The sequence below is a fragment of the Hyla sarda genome, chromosome 6 (genome assembly GCF_029499605.1).
Source record: "Hyla sarda isolate aHylSar1 chromosome 6, aHylSar1.hap1, whole genome shotgun sequence".
NCBI lineage: Eukaryota > Metazoa > Chordata > Amphibia > Anura > Hylidae > Hyla > Hyla sarda.
This window is the reverse complement of record NC_079194.1, coordinates 64329316-64348679: the sequence shown is the minus strand read 5'-3', so window position 1 is coordinate 64348679 and position 19364 is coordinate 64329316. Positions and strand designations below refer to the sequence as shown.

Genomic DNA, 19364 nt, shown 5'->3' with positions numbered 1-19364 from the left:
TGTGAGGCTTCCTGGTCCCCTCCGGCCTGTTTGTGGATGCCGGTGGTGGTCTGGAAGCTGAAAACAGCTGAAGCGCAGAAGTTATGCAATTTGCGTAACTCCCAATGGCTTACTGGACTGGAAGTTACGCAAACTGCCATTTTTACTTGGTCAAAAGAAGCCATAACATTTAAAGGACAAACACAGTGTAAACATTTTTGAATAAGTGTAAATGTCCAAACATGAAGACAACTCACCGATACTGGCCAGTTGTGCAGATAGAGAGGAAGCCGGTGCTTGAGCAGCTGTCTCTAGTTCAATAAGTGATGGGGAGGCGTCTCTGTTGCTTTGGACCTGAATGGAGATAAAAGATAGCTATTAATTACATCAGGTATTAGTGTGCACATTATGGGGGAGATTTATCAAAACCTGTCCAGAGGAAAAAGTAGCTGAGTTGCCCATAGCAACCAATCAGATCACTTCTTTCATTATTCAGAGGCCTTTTCAAAAACGAAAGAAGCGATCTGATTGGTTGCTATGGGCAACTCAGTAACTGAATCTCCCCCTAGATCTATACGCAAACTTGTAATATACACTCACTGGCCACTTTATTAGGTACACCTTAGTACAGGGTGACAGCCCCTTTTGCCTTTATTCTTTGTGACAAACTTTCTGCAAGGTGCTGAAAATATTTTCAGAGATTTATCAAAACCTGTCCAGAGGAAAAGTTGCTAAGTTGCCCATAGCAACCAATCAAATCGCTTCATTCATTAATTTTTCATCAGAGGCCTTTTAAGAAATGAAAGAAGCGATCTGATTGGTTGTTATGGGCAACTCAGAACTTTTCCTCTGGACAGGTTTTGATAAATCTCCCCCGGTGTTCCTAAATATTTGTTGGCTGCACATCTAAGATGGAAATCTCAGTTTTCCACCGCATTCCTAAGTGATCTATTACTATGTAAAGATGAAAGTATTTCATACGATTAGTTCATTCATTCCGATCTAGGATGTGTTATCTTAGTGTTCCCTTCATTTTTTTGAGCAGTGTATTTTGCATCCAGAGATGGTAATCTGCATACCTTGGTTGTAACAAGTGGTCATTTGAGTTGCTGTCATCTTGAACCAGTCTGCCCATTTTCCTCTGACAACAACAAGGCATTTTCATCCACACAAATGCCGCTCAATGGATATTTTCTCTGTCAACCCTAGAGATGGTTGTGCGTGAAAATTCCAGTAGCGCCACAGTTTTTAAGATACTCAGACCAGACATGGCACCAAACATCCATGCTACATTCAGGGTCATTTAAATGCTCGGCTTGAACTTCAGCAGGTTGCCTTGACCATGTCTACATGCCTAAAAGCATTGAGTTGCTGAGTGGCTTACCTTGCCCTGTACTATTAAAGTGTATACGCACTTTAATAGTACAGGGCAATGACCAGGAATGATTTCATTAGAAAACAGGATTATAAATATAGTAAAGCAAAATAAAATACAATCTGGCATCTGCAGGAAAAACACTAATCCCAGTATGGCAAGAACAGAACGCTTTTCTTTCGTACGTCTATACTGACGCACATTTTATCAGAACACCATATTATAATGCAGCTGCATGGAAGGGTCTGACATGAGAAAATCCCTCCAGCAGAGATAATGGTAAAATGACATGTATGGTCTGTGCTCACCACAGGAGACTACTAAACAATGGTCAGCGGTATCCAGAGAGTAAACATAACAATTATGGAGCTACTAGAAGCTAGAAAACAAATTGTTGAACGAAACCTCCACCGTCACCGGCTCCTACCACTATGGAGGCAGATGAGGGTCTATTCACACGGCAGAATTTCCGCTTGCGGTATTCCACCTCAAATTAAAGCCCATAGACTTCTATGGGATCCCGCACTCCCATTCACACTTCTGAATTTCTGCTTGCGGAACTCCGCAAGCAGAAATTCAGAAGTGTGAATGGGAGTGCGGAATCCCAGATAAAAATCTATGGGCTTTAATTTGAGGCGGAATTCCGCAAGCGGAAATTCTGCCGTGTGAACAGACCCTAATACTAATCCCCCAAAAGACTAGGGGGGAGATTTATCAAAGTCTGTGCAGAGGAAAAGTTGCCCAGTTGCCCATAGCAACCAATCAGATCGCTTCTTTCATTTTTGAAAAGTCCTCTGAAATATGAAAGAAGCGATCTGATTGGTTGCTATGGGCAACTGGGCAACTTTTCCTCTGCACGGGTTTTGTTAAATCTCCCCCTAGAAGATTATTCCGACCTGTGAAAAATGGAATACAGGTAATTGTTTTGGAGTGTAATAACCAAGACCTAGCAAAGTAATAAGAAGAGCCTCTGTAAGTAGTGAGGTGGGAAAGACTGTCCTTTATTAAGCGCCATTTTTCATAAAGAGGGTTTGTGGAATTACAGAAGCAAGAACAGGACTAAAATATTCCTGCAAAAGAAAAGATAATATAGGCTGGATCACAAGTCACAAGATTTGGCTGTCACGCCCCTCCCATTGATATACCGTATTTTTCGCCGTATAAGACGCACATTTTCTTCCCATCTTCTTGGGGGGGGGGGGGGGAAGTTGGTGCGTCTTATACGGCGAATACACACCTATCGCGGCGGTCCTTGCAGCCATCAACGGCAGGGACCCACGGCTAATACAGGACATCACCAATCGCGGTGATGCCCTGTATTAACCCTTCAGACGCGGCAATCAAAGCTGACCGCCGTGTCTGAAGCGAAAATAACACTAATCCGGCTGTTCAGTCGGGCTGTTCGGGACCGCTGCGGTGAAATCGCGGCGTCCCGAACGGCTTACAAGACACCGGGAGGGACGTTACCTGCCTCCTCTGTGTCTGCTCCATGCCGGGATCCCCTGCATGGCCGGCGCTCTCCTTCGACGTCATCACGTCGTCGCGCACGCCACGTGATGGCGGTGACGTAATGACGGCGACGGAGAGCGTGGATCCCAGGGAAGACGACGTCCGGAGCGTCGGGGACACCCCGGGAACGCGGCGACAGCGATGGAGCGACATCCAGGGCAGCGGTGACGAGCAGTGATGGGGACACGTGAGTATTACCTCCTATAGTTCAGTGGTCTTCAACCTGCGGACCTCCAGATGTTGCAAAACTACAACTCGGACAGCCAAGGGCTGTACGGGCATGCTGGGAGTTGTAGTTTTGCAACATCTGGAGGTCCGCAGGTTGAAGATCACTGTTGGGTTCAGAATCTTTTTTTTCTAGATTTTGCACCTTTAAAATTGGGTGCGTCTTATATGCCGGTGCGTCCTATAGGGCGAAAAATACGGTAAATGGAGGGGGCATGGCGTGACATCACGAACACGGCCACCCCAACCTGGCGTTCTTAAAATAATGTTCAGAATGCTGGGTGTCTGCACAGAGATCACGGCTGATTCCAGCAGAGAGATCCGCGCGGTCAGACACCTTATCCCCTATACCTATGGATAGGTGATAAGATGTCTAGCAACAGAGTACCCCTTTAAGGCAGTAATCACAAATGCAGTTTTTTAAAATCGAAGTCAGAAATGATCTTACAAGAAGAAGTATAAATGATCCCCTCATACTTCTTTTTCCTATTTGATCCTGTCCAGATTTTGACACCAAAGACTGCATCATAAACTGTGCATAAGTGATTCCAGCTTAAAGGGGTACTCCAGTGTTTAAAAACATATTGAAGGAGATTTTTCATTCTTTTCAAACGTATCGCTTTTATATGACAATTTTTTTTCACTTACTTTTGCTTACATGCGACTTATTTATCAAGTAGTCGCACGACCTTGATTAAATAAATAACACGTAAGCAAAACCCGGGAAAACCGCTTAAAAAAGTATTTTTTAAAGCAGATAAGTTTTCCCTTATGTTAATAGCCAAAGTTCTTTATCTACCCTTTATTACCAGTAGCGTTGCTAGAGAGTGACGGGGAGGGGGGGCCTACCAAATCGGGTGACACCCTAACTGGCCGGCATGGCAATAAATAGCTGCACTCCAACTATCCCGCAACAACCCATCCACCCTCAGAAATAAAATTAAAAAATATCAAAAACATACTATGCCGCACCATGAATATCCGTGCTCTGGAGGCTTTTTGTTTAATTTTGAGCCCGCATTTTGGGACGTTGGTGGGCGGAGTCTTGCGTCGCTGCACTGAGGCCGGAGTTTCAGGAAGGAAGACCGCGCAGCACCAACAGGCACATAAACAATAGTGCAGCTACAAAAAAACTAAAACAAACGGCTCGGTACGTTACCCACCCCAAAACGTGCATGAAGCTTTATTACTATGGAAGTTTCTTTTTTTTAAAGAAAAGTTTTAGTGCCACATTATTTACGTAGTCTATAAAAATTACTTACATAATTATTTTGTGCCTTATTCTGTTTAACACAACATTCATTTTAAAATTTAGTGGGTACACCAGCATGTACGTGTCCTAAAATTAACAAGGTGTGCAGTGTGTATTTTCAACCTTAAAATTTATAATAGTTATATAATAAATTTTTTCTATAATTAACATCAACATTAATGTAGTAGCTTTGTTTCCTGATGCAGAACAAGAACAGTTGTTAAAGTGGGTGTTAATGTCCTTTTCAGCGGACGTATGCACTTTCTGTAAGCCAGGTTGGCCCTGGAATGCATATGTGACTTTTAAATGGAGATGCAACTTTTTTTCTTTTTTTCTCCATAAATAGTGTCTATCGCATCTGATAAATATAAGACCACTGTAAGGTTAAAAAAAAAAAAAAAATACTACGTGAGCAGATTTCAGAAATGTGCTTTGGAATAAGCAAAAAGTCGCAAGTACGTGCGACTTTTTTTACACAAAAAAATACTACAGAGCTTGATAAATTGCTGCAATTATGTATCCACAGGATAGAATCTCTGGAACGGTGCCCGAAATCTCCCTGCTGCATGGTGTGCCAGAAATACATGAGTGCATGGATAAATGAAATGGCAGGGAGACTCCTGGGATGAGACACTTATAAAGGGGTACTTCAGCATTTTAAAACACTGGAGGACCCCTTTAGTCTTACACTGAGCTAGTTACCTTGGCCACAGAATCTGGGAAATCTTGGGAAGACTTTTGCAATAAAAAGAAACAGGACTGAGTAAAAGAAGACTGCTGTGATTTTGGGAATAGTCATACTAAGGAGATACGATTCGATATATGGAAGCAGATTAGATATGAATTTGATGCACGGACACAGTATTATAATGGGCATGGGATGAGTGGCATTAAAACCAAATCTATCCATAAGTTAGATATCTTTTTTACTGCAACTTATATACTTGTGGTTCCCCATAGGCAGCACAAGAAGCCAAGAATTTATACGTATAAATTAACCCCTACTGTGAACTCGCGGCTGGGGAGATTACACAATACAAACTGACTGCATGTAATGGATAAAAGAGGAATTCACAGCCTTGAGCTCTCCAGAAATAGCTGCAGCTTTTGATTCACATTCTCACCACATAGATTGCTGCAAATGAGGGTCAGAGGATCAGCAGAAATGGGAAGCCTTGAACTTCAGAGCATTCCTGGGACTGAAAGCCATTAACTGGAGTATTAGACACCACGGGGGCACATGACTGTATGGAGCGTGTACATCCAAGTTATGTTCCAGCAAAAAGGAAAAAAAAACAATGGGTAACCTCACTATATCATTAACCACTTAGGGACCACGGGCGTACAGGTACGCCTTCGCTCCCTGGTACTTAACCCCTTAAGGACGCAGGCCTTTTTTGCAATTCTGACCACCGTCACTTTATTCTACTTTATTTTGATGGTAAATTTTCGGCGTTACTTGCATCCTTTCTTGGTGAAAAATCCCCAAATTTCATGAAAATTTTGAACATTTTGCATTTTTCTAACTTTGAAGCACTCTACTTGTAAGGAAAATGGATATTCCAAATAAATGTTATTTTTATTCACAAATACAATATGTCCACTTTATGTTGGCATCATAAAATGGACATATTTTTACTTTTTGAAAAAATTAGAGGGCTTCAAAATAGAGCAGCAATTTTAAAAAATGTCATGAAAATTGCAAAATCTGAAGGGACAGATGTTACAGAACTACAACTCCCAGCATGCCTGGGTGGTCTAGGCATGCTGAGAGTTGTAGTTTGGCAACATCTGGAGGGCTACCGTTTGGGCACCACTGTAACAGTGGTCACCAAACTGTGACCCTCCAGATGTTGCAAAACTACAACTCCCAGCATGCCAGACAGCCTTTGGCTGTCTGGGCATGCTGGGAGTTTAAGTCCGGACTTCCTAGTGGTTGCCACAGTAAAGATCACATTACTTTCACTTTCATTTCTCCCCCCCACCGACGATTCCATACCTGAGCCGTGATCTCCGCTGGATGTCTGCGATGATCGCCGGGCCCCACGCATCTTCTCCTCAGGTACAGGGCTCCATCTTCTCCCCCCCCGTTCTGCCCGACATCCAGGGGTGGGCAGAACGGGGGGGTTTCCATGGCAACCCCCTGTCCTGCGCTGCCATTGGTCAGAACTCAGTTCTGACTAATGGCAGGGGATAGGAGGAGATCGCAGCACTGCGACCTCACTCCTATCCCTTTAGGCTGATTGGGGCGGTCACTGACAACTCCGATCATCCCTATTTTCCGGGCGATCGGGTCACCAGAGACCCGATCAGCCCGGAATTGGAGAAAATCGCATGTCTGAATTGACATGCGATTTTCTCCGATCGCCAACATGGGGGGGGTCTCAGGAACCCCCTGGGCGATGTGCCGGGGTGCATGCTGAATAATTTCAGCAGGCATCCCGATCCGGTCCCCAACCGGCTAGGGGCGGGGATCGGAATTCCCACGGGGGTATCCATATGCCCAGCGTCCTTAAGGACTCGGGATGCAGGGCGTATGGATACGCCCTGCATCCTTAACAGGTTAAGGACCAAGGGCGTACCATATCTATCAGCAGTGTCGTGCTAATTAGGCCCCAAAAATGAATCACTATGTTTAATATGCATAATAGCATAATGTCGGCCATTTTGTGTATGTTCTAAATACACCACAATGTATTCTAAGTTCTCCTATTCAAGTGCCAGTCTGAGGGAAGAATACTTAGATGTCTCCTTAGTTATTTATGGCTGTTTAGATAAGGGGGGCCAGTTACATTCTCTAGACATTTACACATTAGTGTTAGAGAATCATCCATTATATATATATATAAGGTAATCAGTAGGACATATGATATTGTCATATACTGTTAGTATTGTAAAGGACATCAGTATATATCTATTATCTAATATAGGATTGCTCAATGTTTATATTCCTAAGACCTGGTGTAAAGGTCTCAAGTATAGATTTTGAGAATGAGTCTTTGTATAGGGCTAGTTATCCAGTGAATGTTATTGTAACTAACAATCAATTACCAAGACTAGACAGGCAGAGAGATTCTGTGTGAAAGAGACCTCCATGGGACTCTCTCTCCAATAAATTAGGATGTCCAATTGTTGACTCTATGTCTGGAGAAACCATGGTTTGATTACTTATAGATGTCAAAAATAATCCCTGTTTGTTAATTATTGTTCCATCAGTCAAGTGTGGAATGTGGGTTTTAATACCAATTATTGACAGTAAACCCTTAATGGTAATGATGCTAATTGCTTATGCAATAGCACCCCCTAGCGAATGGGTGACATTACACCAACAGGAAAGGAATTCTGGGTATTATAGTGATGTCATAGTCATTACCATATGTACATGCCCAACCTACATTCATTGGGGAATTCCAATTTAGGAGGGTGTGTCTAATTAAAAAGTCTGGTAAACCAGATGTAAGGGTTGACTCTAACATCTGGTTTTGGACTCTGGACTGAACTGTACTGTGCTGTGCTGTAGAGAACACACAAAGACAAAGAGGTCTTCCACTGAAAGAGGTCCACAAGATGGAAGCCATGAAATCCATGTGAGATACCAGAAGTCGGACTGATCACACGGTACCAGACCAATGGCTGTCCCTGACGATGAGATGGACCGTTCAGCGTTCCTAAGAGTCGAAGTAAAGTTCTTACATAGACTTGGTAAGAGACACAAAAATGGTATTCCACTTAATTAAGACTAACTGGATAATGTGGAACGAATTATAGCATTTAGATTGGCAAATAAATGAATTAAATAAAATAATTAATTATCTCCATATTGAGATTATAGTTTTAGGATATTGTGAGACTTCATTTTACCTGCAGAAGAATCAAGACTCAATCTATCAAAGCATTAAATAATTGCTTAGACATTGATAGAATTCCTACTTGCCAAGCCAAGTGTTATAAATATATTTCCCACACAGGAAACTTTTCTTCCTCCTAAAATATAGAGCAAGATCATATATCTCTGCTAATTGTCTTAATAGTCTTACCAAGATCATGCATAGAAAATAGTCCAGAATGGGGCAGAAGTATATCATAGTTCTTCCATGTTTAAATCTTAGATGGATTTGCCCATTCATGGAATCATGTGATTTGTAGTTGGTTAGAAGGGGGCGGGGAGTGTATTTAGCATTCCATATTGATATGTCTATGATTAGATATTGCTCATCTTAATATCGTGAGGTTCCTCTGGATAGAGTGATATGTAACCTTTTTCTCGTATGATATTCCTAACCTAGTAGCTTTTGTTTATTGTAACAAGTTACTTACTACTCACATGTTTTGTTCTACTTTATGTAGTCAATTAACAATCTTGTACTGTTTACTAATATCTAATTGATATTCATTTGCATATATCATTGTGTTTATTACTTATTTATGTTTATAACCTTATAACCAATAAATCTGCATACTTTATAATACCTGTGTATTATTGTATATTGCAAAACTACATCCTTAAGCGTTAATGTCATCCCGTCATAAAAAGAACTTGGTGATATCTGAGGAAATAGTCGGACTCAGATGTGAATTGTATTGATTGACTTTGCCTACAATTCACCAGGTCATACTTTTGATATTTTTAATAATTTTCATAATTTGTAATTTTTCACAATTCATAATTTTTATGACCATAATTCATAATTGAGTTATTACCGCACGACAGCAGGCACCCCGTGCAAATGCCCAGGTCATGCCATGCAAAATGACCCCCCCCCCCCCCCCCAATTGCTCCAATTACGGGTCATACGGGTCTCCGGTGACCCGGAAAATAAGGGGGGGGGGGGGGGAAATCGGTGTTGTCTAAGACACCCACGATCCCTCTGAAGGGATAGGAGTTAGGTGGCAGGGGTTTCACCCCTCCTATCCCTGCTATTGGTCGTGTAGAAGCGACGACCAATAGCAGATCGGTTTCTCTGTTCTGCCCACCCGCAATAGGCCATGCAGAACGGGGAAACCGAGGAGGACCGGTGCCGAAGTCCACTTACCCATCGGCGGTGGCGCGGATCGGCGGCAGAAGAGGGCGGTGATGCGGCTCCCTGGATACTATGGAAGCCGGTGAGTTGCCTAGCAACATCTGGAGAGATACAGTTTGAGACCACTATACAGTGGTTTCTAAACTGTAGCCCTCCACATGTTGCAAAACTACAACTCCCAGCATGCCGAGACAGCTGTTTGCTGTGTGGGCATGCTGGCATTTGTAGTTTTGCAACAGCTGGAGGGCTACAGTTTGGAGATCACTGTGCAGTGGTCTCTAAACTGTAGCCCTCCAGATGTTGCAAAACTGCATATCCAGCATGGCCAAACAGCTGTCTCAGCATGCTGGGAGTTGTAGTTGCGTACCTCCAACTGTTGCATAACTACATCTCCCAGCATGCCCTTCGGCGATCAGTACATGCTGGGAGCTGTAGTTTTGCAACACCTGGAGGCACACTGGTTGGAAAATACTGAGTTAGGTAACAGAACCTAACTGAAGGTTTTCCAACCAGTGTGCCTCCAGCTGTTGCATAAGTACAACTCCCAGCATGCACGGTCTGTCAGTGCATGCTGGAAGTTGTAGTTTTGAAACAGCTGGAGGTTTGCCCCCCCCCCCACTGGCAGGTTTACAGTGAGTTTCCTGTTTCAAGTTTGAGCTGCGGCAAATTTTTCGCCGCAGCGCAAATTCCTAGCGGCAAACTCACTGTGAACCTCCGCCAGTGCAAATGTACCATAAAAACACTACACTACACTAACACATAATAAAGGGTAAAACACTACTTATACACCCCTTACACTATCCCCCCCAATAAAAATGAAAAACGTATTGTACGGAGCAAAACAGAGCAAAACAACAACTCCCAGCATTTCCGGACAGCCACAGACTGTCCAGGCATGTTGGGAGTTTAGCAAAAGCTGAAGGCACCCGGTTTGGGAATCACTCGCGTAGAATACCCCTATGTCCACCCCTTTGCAATCCCTAATTTAGTCCTCAAATGCGCATGGCGCTCTCCCACTTCAGAGCCCTGTCGGATTTCAAGGAAACAGTTTAAGGCCACATATGGGGTATTTCTGTACTCGGGAGAAATTGCACTACAAATTTTGTGGGGTCTTTTTCTCCTTTTACCCCTTATGAAAAGGAAAAGTTGGGGACTACACCAGAGTACGGAAATACCCTATTTGTGGGCGTAAAATGCTCTGAGGACACACAACAAGGCTCAGGAGTGAGAGCGCACTATGCACATTTGAGGCCTAAATTGGTGATTTGCACAGGGGGGGCTAATTTTACAGTGGTTCTGACATAAACGCAAAAAAAAAAAAATACCCACATGTAGCCCCATTTTGGAAACTACACCCCTCACGGAACGTAGCAAGGGGTATAGTGAGCCTTAACACACCACAGGTGTTTGAAGAATTTTCATTAAAGTTGGATGAGAAAATGAGAAAAAAAAAAAACTTAAAATTTCACTAAAATGCTGGTGTTACCCTAAATTTTTCATTTTCACAAGAGAAAAAAAAAGAAAAAAGCCCCCCAAAATTTGTAACCCCATTTCTTATGAGTAAGAACATACCCCATATGTGGATGTAAAGTGCTCTGCGGGCGAAATACAATGCTCACAAGAGAAGGAGCGCCATTGGGATTTGAGAGAAAATTTGTCTGGAATTGAAGGCCATGTGTGTTTACAAAGCCCCCATAGTGCCAGAACAAATGACCCCCCCCCCACACACACACACGTGACCCCATTTTGGAAACTACACCCCTCATGTAATGTAATAAGGGGTACAGAGAGCATTTACACCCCACAGGTGTCTGAAAGATTTTTGGAACAGTGGTCCGTGAAAATGAAAAATTTTATTTTTAACTTGCACAGCCCACTGTTCCAAAGATCTGTCAAAAGCCAGTGGGGTGTAAATACTCACTGCACCCCTTATTAAATTCTGTGAGGGGTGTAGTTTCCAAAATGGGTCACATATGGGGGGGTCCACTGTTCTGGCACCACGGGGGGCTCTGTAAACGCACATGGCCCCTGACTTCCATTCCAAACAAATTCTCTTTACAAAAGCTCAATGGCGATCCTTCTCTTCTGAGCATTGTAGTGTGCCAACAGAGCAATTGATGTCCACACATGGGGTACTTCCATACTCCGAAGAAATGGGGTTACAAATTTTGGGGGTAATTTTCTCCTATTACCCCTTGTAAAAATGTAAAATTTTGGGAAAAAACAGCATTTTAGTGAATTATTATTTTTTTTTTCATTTACACATCCAAATTTAACAAAAAGTCGTCAAACACCTGTTAGGTGTTAAGGCTCCCTGTACCCCTTGTTACGTTCCAAAATAGTATGCCATGTGTTTTTTGTTTTTTTTGCTTTCTAGCACCACAGTAAATGCGACATGCCCCCCAAAAACAATTTCAGCTAAATTTGCTTTCCAAAAGCAAAATGTGATACCTTCTCTTCTGAGCATTGTAGTTCGCCCGCAGTGCATTTTACATCCACACATGGTGTATTTCCATACTCAGAAGAGATGGGGTTACAAAGTTTGGGGGGCATTTTCTCCCATTACCCTTTGTAAAAAAAAAATTAATTTGGGGGGAAAATTGCACTTTAGTGAAAACATTTTTTTTCCATTTACACATCCGAGTTTAACAAAAAGTCGTCAAACACCTGTGGGGTGTTAAGGCTCACTGTACCCCTTGTTTAGGGGTGTAGTTTCCAAAATGGTATGCCATGTGCAGGGTATTCTGCTGTTCTGGCACCATAGTGACATGTCCCCCAAAAACCATTTCAGAAAAACTCACTCTCCAAAATCCCATTGTCGCTCCTTCCCTTCTGAGCCCTCTACTGCGCCCACTGAACACTTTACATCCACATGAGGTATTTCCTTATTCGAGAGAAATTGGGTTACAAATTTTGAGAGGATTTTTCTCCTTTTACCCCTTGTAAAAATTCAAGAACTGGGTCTACAAGAACATGCGAGTGTAAAAAAAATGAAGATTTTGAATTTTCCTTGTACACAATGCTCTCTGCTGACACCTATCAGTGTCAGGAACTGTCCAGAGAAGCATGGGTTTGCTATGGGAATTTTCTCCTGCTCTGGACAGTTCCTGATACGGACAGAGGTGTCAGCAGAGAGCACTGTGGACAAGACAAAAAAAGAACTTAAAAAAAGAAAAGAATTTCCTCTGTAGCATACAGCTGCTAATAAGTACTGGAAGGGTAAAGATTTTTTAATAGAAGTCATTTACAAATCTGTTTAACTTTCTGGCACCAGTTGATTTAAATAAAAGTGTTTTCCACCGGAGTACCCCTTTAAGTTGTTGCAAAACTACAACTCCCAGCATGCTAAGAGTTGTAGTTTCTCAACAGCTGGAGAGCAACAGTTTAGGGAACACTGCTACACAGAAGACTATGAACACCGCTGCGTACAGTATGACATTTGCAATTTTATGGTAGGTATAATTTTTTGGGATAACATCACATGAACAAGTACCTGGTGTTCTGCCGCTCTACCGGTCTGACCAGCGTACATTCTCTCAAACCTGAAAGCAAATGGAAATTCATATAGGTTCACATAACATCTATTCTTAAACCCATTGACTAAAAATACAGTGCATCTGTACACTCAGTTAAAATAAGAAAAAATATTTCACTTCATATATAAAACACATTATTGAAGAAATAGGACACATTCACAATCAGATTATTTACATGAATTTTAACATTTAAAAGTCAGAATAAGAGTGGGATCCGCATCCTACTGTTTTCTAAGGGAATATATGTGCTTTAGCTCATAAGATGCTGTTTTTTTTCTGGCTTAGAACTGAAATCCACATTTTTACAAAACATGTAAAAACAAAAAAGACAAAAACACATTAAAGAGAAAAAAGTAAAAATGTTGGGGGGGGGGGGGGGGGTTAACATGCACTTATACTCCCTGTGGCTGCCCCAATTGTCCCTTAAAGAGTACCTGTCATGATCTTGTAAAATTTTATAGCCCTCCCAGTTCACTGCCCCCATCATGATAAACCACCCCACGCCTTTATTTTTTATTATGTTTTACTTTTCTACCTTGATATTGCTCTGTACTTTCTGTTCAGTCTCAGTCAGATTCACAGACTGTGAAGCCCCTTACCCAGCAGGCGTGACATCATCTGAAGCCATACAGGGGAGAACTTCCTCCCTCATTCTGTTACACACAGCCCAGAACAGTTCAGTGTGTGATGAGCTATGATTGGCTAAGGCTGCACACACCCCTCAGCACTCCAGGCCAGCAGGAGTCCAAAGTCTGTGCAAGAGATGGGGGGGAAATGTGTTCTGCACAAGTAGGGATACCCCTAGTGGCAGCTTTTTTTAATAACAAACAAAACATACAAAACTTCATTTTTTTTTTTAATAACAGGCGCCATCTGGACTTTCCCTGACTGTAAGCCCAGGTGCCACTTGATATGCAAGATCACACGCATTAAGACTGCCTTAAAATGTTTATTAAAAAAAGGAGTAGTCCAGTATTGAAAGACTTATCCCCTATCCTAAAGATAGGGTATAAGTTTCAGTCCAACTGCTGGGACCCCCCTGCGATCTCCCGTACAGGGCCCCGTCTCTCCGGCCAGATAACGTGTGTCTACCACTGCACAAAGCGGCGACCAACACGCCCGCTCAATACAGCACTCCGGCTCTCCCATAGAGTTGTATTGAGGGGGTGTGTCAGCTGCCACTTTGTGTGGTGGTCGACAAGCCCCCTTCCAGTGGACTGCCGGGGCCCTGTATGGGAGATCCCAGCAGTCGGACCCCCCGCGATCTGAAACTTATCCCCTATCCTTAGGATAGGGAATAAGTTTTCCAGTCCAGGAATACTCCGTTAAGGGTAGAGTCACAAGTATCATATATGCCTCGTATAATCATATGAGCAGACTAACAGGGCTTCCCCACAGCAGCCCTGTGTGCGCAGTGACAGTCACATTGGCGCGCTAGTCCTGGGTAAGCCTTGTGTGTCAGCACATAGGAGAATACACAGTGTATTTCCTGCTGTGTAGCTGATTTTTGCACCGCTGCGCATACGCTACATGTGACCCTACCCTAATACAAAAAGTTATTAGATACACAGATGGGGGGTAGCAAACTGATCATTGGGGGTCTGACTACTGGGCACCCTACCTATCCTGAGGATGGAGACAACAATGTCCCTGGAATTAAAAGAATGCGGTGTGCTCTGCTCATTCTGGGGAAAATTCTATTCCCATTCTCAGGATCTGTGGGGGTCCCAGCAGGTGGACCCCCCCACCCCCACAATCGGCTTATTATCCCCTATACTGTGTACAGGGAGAAACTTTCTGAGAAGGCAATATCCCTTTAAATTTAAATCCCCCTTGACATGAAATTCACCTCACAAGAGAAGAGAGGGACATCTTAGTTACACTCCCTACACTTCTCCCACAGCGTTACTAATGTTAATACCCCTTAATATTCAAGACCTGATCATGTTAATTGACGCCGAACACTAATCCTATAACATCCGCACAATAAAGCGGTGGCAGACATCAAGCCTTTACCTCTCATAGCGAAGAAAAACATTGTTAAGGTTGTCATTGACAATAAGAAGCTCCTCTGTGAGCTGCTCGTGGGTCACTCGAGGTATAAGCTCCAGGACTCTCTGCTGCATGGATCGGCACGTACGGTTCAATTCCTGGGAACAAAAACAAGTCAGTGAATGTGACAGAACTCAATGAGCCACTAAAGAATCCCAACGCCAGGGGTGTTATGGGATATTTATCCACCCTGCTCGATGGTATCAAAGATTGACAAAAAATATCAAGTAACTGAGGAGTTGCTAGGCAACATTATGTCTGACAGTGACCTTTAAGACGTTTCTGGAAATACAAAACGAAAATGTCAGGAAAAATTGTAAAAGGAGTCGTCCTAAGATTACATAAAACTTTACTCTGTTTGATAACGCAGAACCTAACAATATTTTAACTAGAATTTTTTTTTTTTTTATTCAAGATATTACATCTACATAATTGCTATAGCGCCCCCTGCAGGCCCACCTAATGTGTTCAATCTGAATTTCAATCAAAATGTTCCAAACGTTGGAACAGTGGAGTAACCTTTAACACCTCCAATTTACATGAAAAATCTGACCTTGTATAAGATGAATACAGGAAAAAATCTTATGGGAGAGAAAAAAAAAAAAGTCCTTCAAGGCTCCTACCTGCAGCAACTCCAAATCAGACTGTGTTGCCTTCTGTGGAACCAATTCGGTCAACATCTCCGACATGACTTTGACATTTCCGTTCACCACCTCTAATTCACTGCGCAGCTTCGCTATCTGGGAAAAACATAAATTCCACAACTTTCAATACACCCCTGTACTTGTCCCTTCATTCTATTTTACCCAACACACTTTTTACCCATCAATACATTTTTTATTTATTTATTTATCTATTTTTTTACATATACTTTTATATTTTTTCATTTTAATTTTTTAATTCTACTTTCACATGTATACACTTGGTGGCACTCAATAAGCATAGTATAACATTTAGTGCACTACTTTACTGGACATATTTCAGGTTTCATACGTTTATTAATTTATTGTACATCACTTATTAATATCCTGTGTTTATTAATCCCTTAAGGACCAGGCACATTTTATTTTAGCATTTTTTTGTTTTTTTCCTCCTCACATTCTAAAAATCATAACGCTTTTATATTTCCATCCATAGACCCATATAAGGGCTTGTTTTTTGCGTCACCAATTTTACTTTGTGATATCACTATTTTTACCATAAAATGTACAGCGCAACCCAAAAATTATTATTTATGTGGGGAAATTGAAAAGAAAACCGCAATTTAGCAAATTTTGGAATGTTTTGTTCTCACGCTGTACACTTTATGGAAAATTTGACAATTTTTCATTATTCTCTGGGTCAATACGATTAAAATGATACCCATGTTATATGCTTTTCTATAATTGAACCACTTTAAAAAATTGTACCCCCCCCCCCCCCCCATGTCGGCGATCGCAGAAAATCGCATGTCAATTCAGACATGCGATTTTCTGCTATTCCGGGCTGATCGGGTCTCTGGTGACCCGATCACCCGGAAAATAGGGATGATCGGAGCTGTCAGTGACAGCCTCGATCATCCTGAGGTATAGGAGCGAGGTCGCAGTGCTGTGATCTCCTCCTATCCCCTGCCATTGGTCAGAACTGATTCTGACCAATGGCAGCGCAGGACAGTGGGTTGCCATGCCAACCCCCCGTTCTGCCCACCCTGGATGTCGGGCAGAACTGGGGGAGAAGATGGAGGCCGGTACCTGACCAGAAGATGCGTGGGGACCGCCGATCGTCGCTGGAGACAGCGGAGATCACGGCGCAGGTAGGGAAATGACGGTGGGAGGGGGGGGGGGGGATGGGGTGGAGGAAGGGGGAAGTAAGCGATATTTACTGCTGCCCTTCCTAGTGGGTGCCAAACTGCGACTCCCAGAATGCCTAGACTGCCCAGGCATGCTGGGAGTTGTAGTTCTGTACCATCTGTCCCTTCAGATTTTGCACGTTTCATGACTTTTGAAAATTGCTGCTCTACTTTGAAGCCCTATAATTTTTTCAAAAAGTTAAAATATGTCCATTTTATGATGCCAACATAACATGGACATATTGTATTTGTGAATAAAAATAAAATGTATTTAGAATATCCATTTTCCTTACAAGCAGAGAGCTTCAAAGTTAGAAAAATTCAAAATGTTCAAAATTTTCATTAAATTTGGGGATTTTTCACCAAAAAAGGATGCAAGTAACAACGAAAATTTACCATAAAAATAAAGTAGAATATGTCACGAAAAAACAATCAGAATATCCGGTAAAAGCGTTTTAGAGTTATTAATGCGTAAAGAGACGGTGGTCAGAATTGCGAAAAAAGGGCTCAGTCCTTAAAGGGGTTATCCAGGAAAAAACTTTTTTTTATATATGAACTGGCTCCAGAAGGTTAAACAGATTTGTAAATTACTTCCATTAAAAAAATCTTAATCCTTTCAGTACTTATGAGCTTCTGAAGTTAAAAGGGTTCTCCGCCCCTAGACATCTTATCCCCTATCCAAAGGATAGGGGATAAGATGTCAGATCGCCGCGGTCCCGCTGCTGGGGACCCCTGGGATCCCCGCTGCGGCACCGCGCTATTATTACAGCACAGAGCGAGTTCGCTCTGCACGTAATGATGGGCAGTACAGGGGCCGGAGCATCGTTACGTCACGGCCCACCCCTTTCAATACAAGTCTATGGGAGGGGGCGTGGCGGTCATTACGCCACCTCCCACAGACTTGCATTAAGGGGACATGCCGTGATGTCACAAGGGGCGGCGCCATGACGTCACGCTGCTCCGAACTCGCTCTGTGCTGTAATGATAGCGCGGTGCCGCAGCGGGGATCCCAGGGGTCCCCAGCAGCGGGACCGCGGCGATCTGACATCTTATCCCCTATCCTTTGGATAGGGGATAAGATGTCTGGGGCGGAGTACCCCTTTAAGGTTGTTCTTTTCTGTCTAAGTGCTCTCTGATGACACGTGTCTTGGGAACCGCCCAGTTTAGAAGCAAATCCCCATAGCAAACCTCTTCTAAACTGGGCGTTTCCCGAGACACGTGTCATTAGAGAGCACTGAGACAGAAAAGAACAACCTTAACCTTAACGTCAGAAGCTCATAAGTAGGTACTGAAAGGATTAAGATTTTTTAATGGAAGTAATTTACAAATCTGTTTAACTTTCTGGAGCCAGATCATATATAAAAAAAAGTTTTTTCCTGGAATGCCCCTTTAAGGTGAAAAAAGGATGTGTCCTTAAGGGGTTACAATTGCCCTATTTTGACCAGCTATAACTTTCTCATTGTTCCGTATACAGGGCGGTATGACTGTTCAATTTTTGCGCCGTGATCTGTAGTTTTTATTGGTACCACTCTTTTTAACTATATTTAACTTTTTGATCACTTTTTAGAATATATATTTTTTTTAATAAAATGTGACAAAAAAGCAAAAAAAATGTTTTTCTTTTTACGTTTACGCTGTTCACCAAACGGGATCTTTTACATTCTAGTTTGATTGTTCAGACATTTACGCACATGGCGATACCAAATATGTTCATTAAACATTTTTTTTTTTTTTTTTTTTTTTACACTTTTTTGGGATACAATAGGAAGATTCAATTTCTATTAGGTGAGGGGCTTTCACTTTTTATTTATTTATTTATTTTTACACTTTTATAGTTCCCATAGGGGACTATTTATAGCAATCAATAAATTTCATATACTGAACAGTGCTATGCCTATCATAAGTATTATCGGCGATGATCTGCTCTGGTCTGCTCGATCTCAGACCAGAGCAGAAGACCCCAGAAGCCACCATGATGGATGATTGGATCCCTGCGGCAGCACCGCGGGCGATCCGATCATCCATTTAAACGACTGCATTGCTGCAGATTGTCGCAGTGATCTGTATTGATCATGGCATCTGAGGGGTTAATGACTGACATCAGCTATTATAGGCAGGTCCCTGGCTGATGACAGCAATTAAGCATTAAGTACCACCACATCAGGATTTACATTTACGTCCGTTGTCATTAAGGGGGGTTATTGTTCCTCTTCATAATTATGCATTAGTTGGCAATTTATTTTCATAATTTTACATTGCATGTGATTAAGAAGGTAGCATCTTTAGCGATCTAACTATAGTACTCCATTACCTTACTTACGTGAAGTGGGGTTAATGTCATACTATGCATGCGTATTATATTTGATACAATGCAATTAATATAGCCAAGTACAAATGTATATATTGACCCATTTGACTCGCTATATGTGTACTGTGTGTGTGCACCAAATGTACTGCACATGCGTGGCTGATAGATACTGGCCCCTTCACATTTGGCCATTTTGTTTTGTATGCCTGAATATGAGGATAAACACATTCAACTGTGGGTATTGCCCCATCTCTGATTGGCGCATTCGTGTGTATCCGT

The 19364-nt window shown here is 42.4% G+C and overlaps 1 protein-coding gene across 1 annotated transcript in view; it reads right to left on the bottom strand.

Moving 5' to 3' along the window:
- The window catches only part of TOM1 (target of myb1 membrane trafficking protein), a 101276-nt gene that overhangs the window by 44704 nt on the left and 37208 nt on the right, over positions 1–19364 (bottom strand). Inside the window, exons 7-10 of the mRNA XM_056523988.1 lie at positions 15573–15689; positions 14914–15047; positions 12855–12903; positions 237–333 (exon numbers count right to left, since the gene is read on the bottom strand). Coding sequence (XP_056379963.1) covers positions 237–333; positions 12855–12903; positions 14914–15047; positions 15573–15689 — 397 coding nt within the window. The remainder of the gene's footprint in view (positions 1–236; positions 334–12854; positions 12904–14913; positions 15048–15572; positions 15690–19364) is intronic.